The 16,189-nt window shown below is 43.8% G+C and overlaps 1 protein-coding gene across 11 annotated transcripts in view; it reads right to left on the bottom strand.

The window, feature by feature from the left end:
- Positions 1–12,704: 12,704 nt before the first annotated feature.
- The window catches only part of fxr2 (FMR1 autosomal homolog 2), a 35,127-nt gene continuing 31,642 nt past the window's right edge, over positions 12,705–16,189 (bottom strand). For all 11 annotated transcript variants that reach the window (XM_076288594.1, XM_076288598.1, XM_076288595.1 and 8 more), the window contains 2 exons: positions 15,806–15,900; positions 12,705–15,142 (listed from right to left, as the gene is read on the bottom strand). In XM_076288594.1, the coding sequence (XP_076144709.1) occupies positions 15,038–15,142; positions 15,806–15,900 (200 nt within the window). In that variant the 3' untranslated portion in view covers positions 12,705–15,037. The remainder of the gene's footprint in view (positions 15,143–15,805; positions 15,901–16,189) is intronic.

Below are 16,189 nucleotides of genomic sequence, written 5' to 3'. Positions count from 1 at the left end.
CCATTTACTGGTGTGTATGTATTTCTATATATTTATATTCCTAACAACCCACAGCTACTGTAGTGAGCAAGGTGAAGGAGTCGGAGTAGAGGACTTTTTTTGTGGAAATTAAATTATTATTTTTGTTATCAAGGCATATCGCCTCATCCCAGTATATGATAAGATGCTGTATGTTCATCTTAACCAGCATGTGACCGACGGGTCATATACAGTCACGTTACAAAGTTAGCACAACCATGCTAAAATTGACTAAAAAGAGGAATAAAAATCTTTTGAAAATGGTTCTTAATGCCTTAAAATTAGGACAAATCTACCCTGTAAGGACACCAATTTTCTTTGTGAATTAAAAATGTATCGTAAATAAATGTTCTTCCCTCCATAAGTAGGGCATAAGTAAGCACATCCCCATGTTAAATTCCCATAGAGATTGGCATGGGGTACTTTCCATAAGATCATCTCTCAATGCAAATCAAACCAGTGTAGCAGGGCGAGATTTTCGAAGAGGGAAAGCGGCACTAACAGCCAATCACTGTAGCCAGACTACGCCACCCTGGGCCTAGCACCCAGAGAATGAGTTAAGAGGACACACGATTGCACACAGGTTCGTATACACGAGGCAGAGACGTGAATTCCAGGGAAAACATGACCAAGTTTATTGAACTGGAGCCAGGGAAAAGGGGGGAGAGCTGCAAAAAGACAAGACTTATCCGAGTTAGGAAAGTACAAAAATATTTATTATGTTGTCTTGTTGCTCTTTTATTTTAAAATTGGTCACTACTAACAGATTCCATAGGGGAGGCACGAAGGAGCAGGATGAGCAAGGCAGGGGCTTACCTGGGGGAGGCAGACTACTGATAATGTGCCCTAGAGCCCACACATGCACAGCAAGAAAGCTCAAATAGTAACACTGCAGACCACAGCAAACATTCTGATAGTTCACACCAAAATGTGCATCTTTACTGCACCCCCACTAAGTGACTGACTAGCCTCCCGCCAGCGAGAACCCTGCCTGCCAAATTAACAAACAATTGAAAGTTGTTGCTCCCAGACTCTATGGATAGACAGACACTTGATAACTAAGAAAAGTAAAGTAAAACAAAAGGGTACAAGTACAATGCAGGCAGTTGCCAAGTGCAAGCAAAGCTAAACAGAAACCAAACAAAACTAACACAAGACAACACAGCAGCACGGCAACGCGGATGGAATAGCCGTGCTACCTGGAAGACAAACAAAATACATCAAACCTGATACCATTTCCCCAAACATCCATTTATTTTAGAGGTATACATACCCATATTCTTCTCTATGCCAATTTTCCCCACTGACAGCAGATGATAGCATATCCATCCCTCTACAGGGCTACAGAGAAATGGAGTTTAGCTAAACCAAGCACATTTTAGTCTACAGCATTAGGGCAGCAACATACCTGATGGTCGGTAGACCCCAGTGCTCAGCCGAGAGACAAACAGTGGAACCTACCGAGCTTCTTGCTGTAGAGCTCCTAAAGTAGCACATGGTGGGCCTAATTGAATGATTGGCCCCACCCACTCATTAGCAGAGGGGCCAGGAGAGACCAGGAGGAAAGAGCAAGCAAGCAGACAAGGTCTGCCTGCTACAATCTACCCCCCAATTACTGATTGTCGCCCCGACGATATGCCACTAAAATGTAGAAGGGGAAATAGGTACCAGGTTAAATTAAATAAACTGAAAACCTCCTTTACAGGCCAGAAGCACAGTTAAAACATAAGCTCTTGGCAGCCTGGTCAGTAGGCCTATAGGCTGCTCAAGCACATGAGGGGAAGATCCGGTCAGTGGACCAGAACAGTTACAGTGGGGACCTAGCGGCCAGCGCTGCTACCCAAAACACACATCGGCGTGCAGCCTGGTCAGTAGGCCAGATCTGCTACCAAGCACATGGACACCCAGCGAACGAACACTGCTATCCAACACATACTCACAGGCGTGCAGCCTGGTCAGTAGGCCAGTTCTGCTACCAAGCACATGGACACCCAGCGAATGAACGCTGCTATCCAACACTCACGGGCGTGCAGCCTGGTCAGTAGGCCAGTTCTGCTACCAAGCACATGGACACCCAGCGAATGAACGCTGCTATCCAACACACAGTAGGGCATGCAGCCTGGTCAGTAGGCCAGTTCTGCTACCAAACAAAGAAATCAGGGGGCTTCCTCGGAAACCTAGGATACAGTAGTGATAGAGAGAAAGAAAACCTTAGTACAACCCAGCAACCCCACCCATTCATTGCTCCTGCTCAACCCACCCCTACATCAAAACAGTTGCGATTACAGGGGACACACATAAAAGTCTTTTGATAGATCGCCTCCGATCCACTTGCGGGGGCGCCGCCCACAAGGCAGGTGCAGAGGAGACACCGAAGACTTCCACAGGGGTAGAGGTGGTAACAGGAGTCGTCAGAAGAGGCTGGCTTGCAAAGGGCTTTGGGTCCATGGTCTTCTGGTCGGCTGCGGTCTTGTCTTAAACAATAAAAAAACACAAACACAGAAAGAAAGGTTTCCCAGGCCAACTGTGACAAACAGTCATGGAATTCACGTCTTTTGTTGTGTATCCTGCCGACTATGCCAGAATGTAGCAGGGCAAGGTTTTCGAAGAGGGAAAGCGGCACTAACAGCCAATCACTGTAGCCAGACTACGCCACCCTGGGCCTAGCACCCAGAGAATGAGTTAAGAGAACACACAATTGCACACAGGTTCGTATACACGAGGCAGAGACGTGAATACCAGGGAAAACATGACCAAGTTTATTGAACTGAAGCCAGGGAAAAGGGGGGATAGCTGCAAAAAGACAAGACTAATCAGAGTTAGGAAAGTACAAAAATATTTATTATGTTGTCTTGTTGCTCTTTTATTTTAAAATTGATCACAACTATATTCCATAGGGGAGGCACGATGGAGCAGAATGAGCAAGGCAGGGGCTTACCTGGGGGAGGCAGACTACTAATGTGCCCTAGAGCCCACACACACATGCACAGCAAGAAAGCTCAAATAGTAACACTGCAGACCACAGCAAACATTCTGATAGTTCACACCAAAATGTGCATCTTTACTGCACCCCCACTAAGTGACTGACTAGCCTCCCGCCAGCGAGAACCCTGCCTGCCAAATTAACAAACAATTGAAAGTTGTTGCTCCCAGACTCTATGAATAGACAGACACTTGATAACTAAGAAAAGTAAAGTAAAACAAAAGGGTACAAGTACAATGCAGGCAGTTGCCAAGTGCAAGCAAAGCTAAACAGAAACCAAACAAAACTAACACAAGACAAGACAGCAGGACGACCTACGCTGAGGGCAACGCGGATGGAATAGCTATACTGGAAGACAAACAAAATACATCAAACCTGATACCATTTCCCCAAACATCCATTTATTTTAGAGCTATACATACCCATATTCTTCTTTATGCCAATTTTCCCACTGACAGCAGATGAGGATAGCATATCCATCCCTCTACAGGGCTACAGAGAAATTGAGTTTAGCTAACCCAAGCACATTTTAGTCTACAGCATTAGGGCAGCAACATACCTGATGGTCGGTAGACCCCAGTGCTCAGCCGAGGGACAAACAGTGGAACCTACCAAGCTTCTTGCTGTAGAGCTCCTAAAGTAGCACATGGTGGGCCTAATTGAATGATTGGCCCCACCCACTCATTAGCAGAGAGGCCAGGAGAGACCAGGAGGAAAGAGCAAGCAAGCAGACAAGGTCTGCCTGCTACACCAGCTATTACGCTAACTGAAATAAAACCATGCCAATCTCTAGGTACGGTGAAGGGTATGTTATGATGTGGGGCTCGGCCAAGGGAACTTTATCAGGATGTATAGTACCCTGGATCCATGAAATAACTGGCCTTTAAAAATAAAAATCTGCCTCCCTCTATGGGAATAACATAGGGGTGTGCTTACTTATGCCCCCTGTTCATTCACAAAGAAAATTGGTGTCCTTAAAGGTGCCATGTGTAAGAATTGAGGTAAAAATATCCAAAAAATGAGCTACACGCATCAAAAGAATGAGAAGAAATAAGGGCGATGATGTCATTAAAAAAATGGCAAGGTATAGTGCTGCAGAGATATCAACCAGAATTAGCATGCTAAATTACTAGCCACAGCCTGACAGGTGTCATAATACCAGCTTTGGCCATGGGAGGCGGTATGCGGGCAACATAACCGCCAGCCAAACTGCAATACACGTTTCTTGGTTGTTACTCTAGGGTAGACCAACTCACTTTCTGGAGGTATACTGCCCCCATATTTTATGGAATGTGGAGTATGAATTGATTTTTTGGCGGATATTACACATGGCACCTTTAAAGGTTGGATTTTTCCTAATTTTTTTTAAGGTTAATGATTTTTTACTCTCTTTTTAGTCAACTTTAGCAAGGGTGTGCTAACTTTGTAACGTGACGTAACGTGTAGTCAGGGATGGGCAGTATTTCTAATTAATACATGTATTTAAAATACGTATTTCAAATACAAAATACTATTTTGTAATTTGTATTTTATTGAGATGATTAAAATGCCTTCGTATTTTGTATCAAAATACTTCAGTGTTGTGTATTTTTGTATTTTCAAAATACTATAAAATACTTTCTGTGAAACACTGTGAAGACATCTATCTAACTATCTTTAAAGCACAAAATCTCTGTCTCTGTCTGTCTGTGGCACCCTCACATGGTCAAGCCCCTCTGCTCCAGGAGAGCGTTTATTTTCCTTTGCTGGACTGATTAACAGGCCCCATAGGCGGCGTCTGAATGCAACACTGTTTGAGAAGTTAGTTGTGCTAAAAGGCATCAGCTGAGGAGACACGACTAGCTTAGGTTATACCAGAGACTTTCTAATGTGGAGACACAGCACTCAAAAAATACTCCATAGAAATGCATGGGGCTAGTTTGTCACGCCAATATGGCCGTTGTCTACACATATCCCACCCCTTCCTCGGCAAAACGTTGACATGTGAATACATTGAGCCAATCATGTGGTGTGATGTGAATACATTGAGCCAATAATATGGTGTGTTGTGAAGACATCGTGCCAATCATGTGTTGTGATCTCGCCGCTGGAGCAAGATTGGTGTCGTGAAGCCTTGCGCACGCGCAGTTCGACCCAAAGACTGTGCCCGATGAGTGCCCATAAAACGTTGGTATATGGCCGCCGAGTGGAGGGACTTGCCTAAAAGGACTTTGGTTATACACACTCATTTGCTCACACAAGGACAGCACAAGGACTTGAGTTCACAAGCCTAGATCGCAACACATGAGTTTGCTATTTTCCTTTCTTTTTTCTGTTTTACAGTTACAGTTCTCTGACCTGTGAAATATTTCAGTGCTCTGGTAACTTGACAAGATACCTCAAAAAAGGACATTTCCAATTTTGTACATTTTAAATACGAAATGATTAATAATGTCAGAATTATTGGCTTCTAATTGGCTTAACTGATAGGATGGTATTAATGTGACAATTTTTTTTGTATTTATATTGATAGAGGTTGTGCACACACCAGTTTCAGGTGTATACAAAATTATTCAACTGTAATGAAACTCACCATAAGTGTGGTAGAAATGGTGTTAAATAACTTAGTTAGGTTAAAATGCTACCTAAATAAGTCATCCATTTGGATTGTTTGTCTTTGAGTTATTGTCACAGATTCATAGTGGGCAATCTATTACACCAACAGAGTAAATACTGTCAGTATACTTAAGGAAGTGTTCCATGAGTTACCGAACATTTCTCAGGGCTACTTTAATAGGGGAGATGGAATCGCCCTTTAGTGAGCGCAACACGGCACAGGTCTTAACCTGCTTTATCCAGAGGGAGACATTTTTGGATGCAGTGACAAAAAGCCTATCATGGCCTGGCTGGGAAGTGTGACAGTTGTGGAGTCGGCATTCGTAGCCTGTCGCTGCAAAACAGTACATCTCCAAACTCAAATACAGTAGACTAACAGTCAATAAAAGTGGACTGTCAGAGCAGCACAAAATACTAAAAGCCATGCCGAGTGTCCTGTTTGCTCTTAATCTTTCCATCACATTTGGTGCCTCTACCACTTCGTAAATGTGTTAGTTAGTTCTGTACTTTAAAGAACAGTTTGAGCGATCACATAGCCTACGTTCAATGTTGCAATATTATCAGTAGGCCCTATGTGCAATTGACTTTTGAGCAGGATCTTACAAGAACATTTTGAAAATATAGCTGCAAGCAGCAATGTGGGGGCCAAGCAGGCAGTTCAGCAGGCCAGATTTGCCATGTAAGTCAAAGCCGTTGCATCAGACATATAGCCTTAAGCAGTCACAGCAAGTTCCATGCCATACAACCCAAGATTGGCTGAGTTACAAGGTCAAGTTTCACATCAAAACATAACTGATTTTGTGGAGCTGAACCAGGGCTGAGTGTCGCCACCCCCTTCCCCAGCCAGCCCACAGCCGCAACCGCCCCTGCCCATCCCACCCCGTCCCACCCTTGCACGCACGCATTAGAATGAACTGGATGGAACTTGCTGTCATCGGTTTCACATCAAAAATAAAAGATTGACTGAGATATGATCACACTTGCTGTGATTTAAACATAGAGGTCAAGAATTGACATCATAGGGTGTGTTGAACTCTGCTTGGCCCAAGGATTCCAATGATGCCTCATTTTGACATTCGGGTCAACAGGTCAAAAGTTACGTCCGTGAACACACGCCAACTTTGGCCTGTTGGTGGCGCTAGAGCGCTTGAGGTGCCTTCATGAAACTTGGTGAAATAAATTATTGGACTGTCCCCAAACAGTGTGCAAAATGCACTTTTTACCAGACTGTTCTATGGGCTGCCATTGACTTCCATTGCAGAATAATGCACATCAGCAACTACTGGCCAAAATGCATTTTTGCCAATTACAGAGCCCCCTGGAGGTCAAAAGTCATCAAATGTATTGAGCGTCCTCCCGATGGGGTCTAAGGTACATGTACTAAGTTTGGTTTTGATACATGAAAACGTTGCTGAGATATGAGCTCACTTCCTGTTTGGCGGCTTCGCCGCACATTTCGATAGGCTGTTACAGACCAATGCTTTTGTCAATTGTTCCAGAAAGCAATGCACTCATCAGGCATGGTCTGAAGATGGTCTCTGACAATTTTGGTGAGGATACGCTGAAATTTGTGACCTGCGAAAACTTGTACGTGTTTTTGATTAAATCCAATATGGCGGCCGAATCAATTACGATGACATCACAAATTGGCTTGGGTCGGCCTAAGGACCTCCAACAGTACTACCAGACACCACTAGTGTGTTTTAATTCTAAGCACAACTGCAGTTACAGGCCAAAAGGCATGTTTCTTAATTACAGCGCCCCCTAGAGGTCAAAGGTCACCAGATTTCTTGAGCGTCCCCCTGATTGGGTCCTGAGTCCATGTACTTAGTTTGGTTATAAAAGATCAATGGGTTGCTGAGATATCAGCTAACTTCCTGTTTGGCGGCTTCGCTGCAAATTTCGATTGGATATTATGGATGAACGGTTTTAGTTTAGCTTCGCTGCTTGGCCCCCAATAATAAGAAAACTAACAAACACAATGGGTGCCTTCGCAGCTTCGCTGCTTGGCCCCCAATGAATGGAAAGACACAGTGATGATGAGATTTTGCACTCAACTGTAGCCTAGGCCTGCTAGTGGTGAGTCTGTTTATTTATGACTATAGTCTATTTACTTGTATTGTAGCCTATGCAACTATTCTATTAAACGCTAGTCTATTAAACACTATAAGCTATGACGGCTATGGTCTTGCACTATTTTCTCCCATGATCATATAGTTTCAGTTATCCAAAAGGCTTGAAGGATGCTCTTTATTATATGGCAATTTTGGAAAAATAACTGATAAAAGTGGCGTGAGGTGCCCCCCTGTCAGTACTCATGTTGTTTAATAAAGCGATGTGTTGGCGTTGGAAGTGTGAGGTTGTCTGTAGTAGGCTAGGCTTCATGCGCTGGACTATGAATATGCCACCAAATAAATAAAACTAAATAGGCCTAAACTAGTGGGTCTCGAACCACTACTAAATTAAACTACTTGCATGATAACCTGACATTAACCTGCTTGTGCCACTAACCAGGATGACACTTCTTAGCGAAATTGGCCATACTTATTTACTAAGCCTACAAGTAAAAGAGGTCACAGTAGGCTATGTTATTGTGTTTGTAGCAGGTTAACACAGTGGATCATGGTAACTGGCTGTGTTATCTTGCTGCATTGCCCAAGCCATTTAGACCTTCAAAGTATAGCCTAGGCTTAATGGTTTTTACGTTTCACTGACTGCTGGTCAGGCTGCCCGCGGCCACCTATCTATCTTCAGCCTATTGAGGAAGCATTGCTTGTCTAAAAATGTATAAATTTAAAAAACTGAATGGCGAGGATTGAACCCGTAGGCTAGACTAAAAAGAGCCTTATCAACGCATCAACCTGTTGCGCCACATACATCATATCACTTAGTGAGAAATAAACTATTAAAATATATATAAATCCAATAGCCTATACCTCAAACCTATGTTAACAATGTCAAAACACGAACGTAAATACCCTAGGCCTACGTGTATCTTGTGATATTTGATATTACATCTCTTTTGTGATATGTGATTTTGTGTAAAATGAAGACATTAGACTTCTCCTGCACATTGTGCGTTTCAATAATAAGTTTCAATGCGTGTTTCACGTTCGTTGTGATATGCATCAGGTTAATATGCAGATTATAGTTCTAGTTTTGTCATTCGAGTTCGAATCTTTTTTATTTATTTGCTGGCGTTCATAAGACACGTAGGCCTAGAGGCGGCCACAGCCCGGCAGCAATCAGTGAAACGTTTGTAAACTGAACCGATAGACTACTCAACATTGCAAGATAACACAGTAGCCAGTCACCATAATCCGCCGTGTTAACCTGCTAAACACAATAACATAGTTGACCTCATTTACTAGGCCTAGTACATATAATCAATTTCACTGGGAAGTGTCAACTGGGAAGTGTCAACTAGTTAGTGGCGCATGTAGGTTAGTGTCTGGTTATCACGCAAGCAGTTTAATTTAGTGGTGGTTCGAGACCCACGTGGAGTTTATGTAGTTTTATTTATTTGGTGGCATTTTCATGGTCCAGCGCATGTAGCCTAGCCTACTACAGACAACCTGACACTTCCAACGCCGACACATCGTGTTGTAAAGCTTTATTAAACAACAAAGTGGAGCATCACAAATGTCTATTTGAACTTCAGTTAAACAGACGAATCTGCGGCCAGGTATCGGAGGCTAATCATCAGCTGAACACATTTGCAAAAGAAGGGGGCGGTTACGTTAACTCCAGAGGCAAAGTGAACAGTCCAGCCAGTTAACATGAAAGCCAGTGACCGTATAACACCGGATTACATTATTATTATGACCGCCGCTAGCGAAGCTAGCGAAGCGGTCATATAGGGATTGTCAAAGTTTTTTTTTTTTTTTTTTTTTTTTTTCCGTCATCTACTTCCTGAAATTTTGGTCAACGATACCCGGGGCACCGAAACACCAGGGCACATGAAATTTGGTGGGTATGTAGCCCCACTAGACTTTTACGGAAAAATTTCGTTTGGTCCCCGGGGGCCACTCCCCCTCCGCGCTGGGCCCCCCGAAACCCAAAAAATGCAGTTTTTCCTCAATAACTACCTGAACCGTGGCACCGAGGATGAAGAAATTTTTATGGTATGTTGGTCTCAAGGGCCCACATCAACTTAGCCCATAATCACTCATTTGTGATTTGCACCCCCCCGGTAAAAAATGAAAATGCAATATCATTCTGCTTTAATCGCCCCTCTCTTCAGTAAAGACGTTCAGAACTGCACCAAATTTTATGTGTATGATTAACCTGACATTCTCTGGGGGTATGCCAAGTTTCGTAGAATTTCATCCATGGGGGGGTCTAAAAAATTAAGTTATGTGTACATTTAGTGACTCTACACTCATTGGCCTGTAGATGGTGGTGCACACATATACACATGCACACACACACACAGGCACCCACATACTATCGGTATTAGAACGGCCGATACATAATTACAAATTCAGTAGGATTAAAAGAAAGCCAAAATAAATATTCATCATCATCATCATGGCTGCATTTCCAGTATTGGCGATAAGTAGTCGTTTGTCCACTAGATGGCGCATCGTTGCAGTGAGACGTAATTTTGTTGGAAGTTAATCTTAAATGGGTTGGAAAGACACTATGCTTCAAGGACAAGACTGTAGGCTACAGTAGTTTACCGCAGAGAACGTCTAAGGGTAGGATGATTTCTGCATGACATGTAATTCCCATTTCCTCTTGAAGCCGAAATAAATCTGAGAATGTTTATCGGACATGCTTGTTTTTTACTGCAGGTAGGCTACGTTAATCCTATCAATAGCAGAACGTAGGTAAAATAATGTTACCGTTAGCATGGTTGACTGATGGAGGCCAATTTGATTATTGATGTATTTGTAGAAAACCATAAATGCGTTTATAAGCTACCAAGCAAATCGATAACAGCACTAATTGTATCTTTCGACTGTCATCTCATTTGCTTATGACCATAACCTAGGCTACTAACAGGAGCTAAGTGAGTTAGCCACAACACGTTCGCTACGTGATGGTTTTTTAATGGAAAATATATAGGCTACCTGAAAGATAACCTGTCTATGATCCCGTGATGATCTACAATCTCCATTTAAACCAGATGTTTTAGAGCGCACGTTGAGATGTATTCAGGGCAGGGCTGTACCTACACATATTTGTTGCACGTGCTACAAAAATCATTCTTTGCGATGAATGATTTAGTACCAACGTTACAAGGGTCAGATACAGTTTTGCCTATGGCTATTCCGTGAGACTGAGGCGCTTTTTGTTTGTTCGAAGTGCGTGTTTAGGGTGTGAGAGGGGAGTCGATGTGCTTTGATTCCAGCTTGGTAGTTGTAGTCTATGCGATTAAAAAACACGTGTGTGTGAAGTATCCAAACAATGATAACGCTTTCATTATGGCTGCTTTAGCCACAGACCTTGAGCTACTGTACAGTGGGTTGGGTTCCGTTTAGAAGTGTCCACTTCATTCGCCCTTTCCGTGATTCACAGCTACGTGAAATGTATTACTACTGATATGCAAAACTATTAACTTTTTCGCCAAGAGGTGGCAGCTTGATACTGTAAGCCATTGGTTCCAACGGAGATTTTATTTGGGTCGCCAGCATAGCCTAGCGACAATTTGTGTTGTGTAATAGGCCTAGCATAGGGCCTACCTTATATAGCTTATAGTTTGTTAACAGTCACGGTTTTGTCATAACTCCCTCTATGCATTTTTGCATTTAGAATAGCTCTAAAACCGGGGGGCGAACACGTCGCAGGGGGGGCGCCAGTGCGTGGATATCTCAATCGCAAAATTAAACAATATTTCTATCGGGCGCCTACCATGGACTAGGCTGGGTGAAAATCAAAAGATTGCGTCAAAAGATTGAGCTTAACCATTGACCTCATGGTTGCAAAATGCAAGGGAACATGAATCAGCATATTATTTGCACAAACAATAAAGGAGAGTAGCTCTTCAACTTTGGACATGTCAGTTATTTGCACCACTGTGAAAAACGGCATTTTGTTTTAGACTACTGGTATTTCATTTGTGCATTGACAATAAAGCTGAATATCATTTGAACTAGATGACTAAACTTATGCATATGTAGAAGAAGAAACATTCACAAAAATCCATGACATGACCTCTCTTCTTGATAGCTGTTGAAAACTGCATGGAACTGACAGGGATTGTTTTGTTTAATAATAAATAAATAAATACATTATGCTGCTACCTTCTGCTTTTCCCAAATACAATGTAGCCTACAGGTGTACCTTTCATCAGTCCAGTTGCAATGGATGGACTGTGATGAACTGCCCTACTTGTGATTGTTTAGAGATTTTAAAGGTTTTATAACAATGTTACAGATTTTTTGGCCCAGAAACAAATCTATTCACCTTTGCAGCGCCAGTAGGCTACTTTGTGTGCGGAATGTGTGCAAACACACATTTCAAACAAGCATACACAAAAGTTTCAAGAGTGGGGAATGGAGTAGAAGATGGAGACAAATTCATTAATATGATTTATTTTCGCAGAATGGATGTGCAGGACTGAGCGGCGGTCATATTTTGTACCGCTACGCGGTACATCTAGTTTTGACATAGGCTACCGGGTGTTTGAGGCCCCCTGGTCTAGACAGTCTGGTTCATCACCAACCAGAAGGTGGCGGTGTTGACCAACTTTGCACAGGGCTTTTAGATAAAGTAGATTTTTTCCCCATCGTTCTCATGGTGCAACGTTAATGACAAGCCAGATTATTGGTAATTTGCTGCCAACAAATTGCTTGTGGAGAAAACAGCTTGATGGCAGCGGGTAGCAAAGCTTAACTGGCCTTACTGATGTGTTGTCTGATGCAATACTAGGATAAGCTGGAATGGTATGGAATATAAATTAAATTAAAACTTCATGAACTTTTTTTTTGTTGTGACTTTTGTACTACAGTATTTTATACATCACTGTGAATATTTGTGGCACAACCTAAAATGTATGAAGGGGGATGCATGACCAGGGTTACAAATGAAAAACTAATCAGGACTAGGACTAGTCCCCAACACACACACACACACACACAAAAAAGTAATTAAGTCAGAGGAGTCAATTTAATTCCCATTTTATTCATTTTTTCTATGATGTGGAAAGAACAACCAAAAAAAGTTGAGAGCAGAAACCAAGATGACAGTTAGAACATGAGCCATTTTATTTGGGAAGGGGGGGGGCGAGGGCATTTCAGCATCCCACGCCTAACCCCCCCCCCTACTCCTCTTCCACGCCCCACCCAAAATGGGACTGCGACCACTCCCTCTCTGTCCGCCGTCTCGCCCATCTGCCATCGGAACTGATTGCGTTCGCCTCTCCAAGGCTCCTGTCCAACCCGACACGTTTGAGAGGCTCCGGCAGTATCTGGACAGAATCGGTGGTGTCCCATGTCTGTTATTTATTGGTCTATATTACTTTATTTATTCATTCATTTCTTGACTATGCACGAGTGGAGGCACACCCCCCCCCCCCCTTCGTTCTCGTCTCGTCTGTGGAAATCCTGTGCCCCTGCAGCACAGCCCCCTCTCCTTTAACCCCTGTGCGTGACCTTTGACACAAGAGCACAGGTGTGCCAAGGCATCTGAACCAAGCCAAGGCAAACGAGGAGGAGAGGACCCCCACCGCCCTCCCAGATAACCACCCAGCTCCCTCATACTCTCCAGACCTGGTTCCGCTGCTAGTTATTGAAGGCATTAGTGATGCTGAAAGCCAGAGCCCAGACACACTTTTTTTTTTTTTACACCCGCGTTCCTGTGGCTCACACCCATGTGCCCCTAAACAATAAAGTCTCTTCCGCGAGTCTACTGCGATGTTAGTGGGGGTCAGACAAAAGGTTGGGGAGTGGAGCTGGGGTGATTGTAGAGGCACTGAACGTCTCTCCGTGTGTGTGTGTGCGCGCGCGTGCGTGCGTGCGTGCGTGCGTGCGTGTGTGTGTGTGTGTGTGTGTGTTTTGTTGTTGTTTGTTGTTGGAGTCTAGAAGGCGGGGCCCACGGTGTTGACCAGTGGTACTGGATTTGAGTGGCGTCAGTAGGGGTTTGAGGGGCAGGGGTTGTGTTTGGGGTAGTCAGAGACGGGCACCTCTCAAGCCACCAATCAAAACAAGCCTCACCTGGGCGCCCAATCCCTTCACAGCTCTGATGGAGGGGATGGGGTCCGCTTTCAGACCCACCCCATGTCCCTGACTACGCTCTCAGGTCACATCTCTCTCAACTGCACACATTAACACGAGCACACACACACACACACACACACACTCACTCACATGTGCACAAAGACATACGCACCTTAAAACACCGTCTCTCGCGCACACACACACACACACACACACACACACACACACACAAACACGCAACAACGCAAAACACTGTCCTGCCCACATCGCCTTCTCTCCCGCTCCCCACCTCGCCACACAAAAAAAAGGACAAGTGTTCCTTGCGTAACACGGTCCCTGTCTACAATTCATACTGAGGCGGACCTGTGCCCTTGAAATTCTCTTTTGGCATCATACTTCCCTGTTCTGCGAACCACAGACTCCATCCCACCCCCTGTGCCAGCGTGGACTGTTAAGCTTCAGCTTTCACTCGCTCCTCAACCCCCCCCTGTCGAGACGAAAACAAAAAACAACAACACACTAAAAGCAACTCCATCCATCTTTCTGTGGGAAAAAAAGATAAAGGAAAACAAACAAAAAAATCTCAAGTTCTCTTTTTTTTTTTTTTCAAATTCAAGGCACAATGTCTCTCCGTACAACCCAATCTCTCATGCCTGGCTTAACACCACCGTAACTGCACCGCACTGCCTGACATCTGTCAGTCAAGTCATTGGGGCTCCGCCTACCCCACGCCTCATCGATAATCACCTCGGATCTCCCTTTTTTTAATCTCCTGCCATTTTCTTTTTTTCGCTTTTTTCTCTTGCCAACGTTGTTTCAAAGATGTGTCTATCTATGACCAAGTGTGATCACAAGCCTCTAAACCAGTGAAACAAAACAAAAACGAAACAAACAACAAAAAATAAACAAAAAAAAAAGTTAACAATAACAATAGTCACGTCCTGTTTCTGAGTTCAGTATGTCATTAAAGATCGAGTCGTATCCACCAGCTTATGTTTGGCAAGCTAGTCTTAAATAAGCACTAAGTACTGATAGATAGGATAAACATACATCATTAATGTGTGGTTTTTTAATTAGATGCGTTTGTCGTTTTTTTGTGGTTTTTAAAATTCTTTTTAAACATCTCTCGTATGGATTCAGGTTTTTGAAGTCGATTTTTCTCACTCATCTGTTTGATAGGATTTCTTTTTTTTTCTTTGTTACGCAAATGCAAGCAGGGACAGATAGTTTGCCGTGATGTCTTGCTCTAGACGCTGGTCGTGACGGGCGCGAAGGCGCTCTACGAGACGCCATTGACCAGGGCCTCGCCCGAGTTGGCCACGCCGTTGCTAGGGGAACGCTTGGAGGCCGCGCGTTCTTCCTTCTTATTGGCCGTCCCGTTCTCCTGAGAGGGAAGAACAGAGAAGGAAGAAGAGCAGAAAGAGGAAGAGTAGGAAGAGGAAGAGTAGGAAGAGGAAGAGGAGAAAGAGGAAGAGCAGAAAGAGGAAGAGGAGAAAGAGGAAGAGTAGAAAGAGGAAGAGCAGGAAGAGGAAGAGTAGGAAGAGAAAGAGTAGGAAGAGGAGTCTTGGATGAGAACATGTCTACAAATCCTCACACCTCTACATCAACTCTCATTGTCATTACTCATGCCATTATACAACAAACACATGTCGGCACTGCATCAGAATTAAATATTCTTATCATTAAGCTCATCAAATGAAAACATGCAGTATTTGCTGTCTGAGGATTTTGAATATAGATGTAGTTCTCCTACATGAGGTCCAGGAGGGTGACTGGTAAGAGTGTGTGGCACATACAAATGTGTCCAAGACATCTGCAATTCTAGCCATGTTGCAGGGCAGTAGCTGAAACTAAGTGAACTGTGTGTGTGTGTGTGTGTGTACCTTAGGGTACAGGGAAGGCAGTGTTTGTGTGAGTGTGTGCGTGAGAGAGAGAGAGTGTGTGAACCATAGGGTGTAGGGAAGGCAGTGTGTGTGTGTGTGTGTGTGTGAGAGAGAGAGAGACAGAGAGAGCGAGAAAGAGAATGACTGTGTGTGTGTGAGAGTACCTTAAGGTGTGGGGCAGGCTGTGTCTCCTTCTCCTTTGGGGGGAGGTTCTGTCGACTCTGAGACTCTGGGCGAGAGATGAAGTCTGCCACAGTCACTACGGAAAAGACACACGCACACAAACAAAAAGACTCAGCACTGGCAAAAATGAGGGTGCAATCCACAGCCATTAAGACCTTCTTTCCTTTTGAGAGGCCTTGAAGTCTGTGTGTAATGAGCAAGCATGACGCAAATACAGGCACTGATGACCTCCATGGGCTCCACTCTCTCTGGATAAAAGAGCTCTACGAGTCTCTTACAGGGTTTCCTAACTGAATCCAAACGAGCGACTGACGTGTTGTACTGAATGCTCTCTCTGTCCACATTGAATCCGTTAGATACGTCCT

This window comes from Alosa pseudoharengus, unplaced genomic scaffold (genome assembly GCF_046254945.1).
Source record: "Alosa pseudoharengus isolate Yale_2024_CS ecotype anadromous, Long Island Sound unplaced genomic scaffold, YU_APseudo_1.1 YU_APseudo_1.1_scf_17, whole genome shotgun sequence".
Taxonomy (NCBI): Eukaryota; Metazoa; Chordata; class Actinopteri; order Clupeiformes; family Clupeidae; genus Alosa; species Alosa pseudoharengus.
This window is presented reverse-complemented; position numbering and strand designations above follow the sequence as displayed.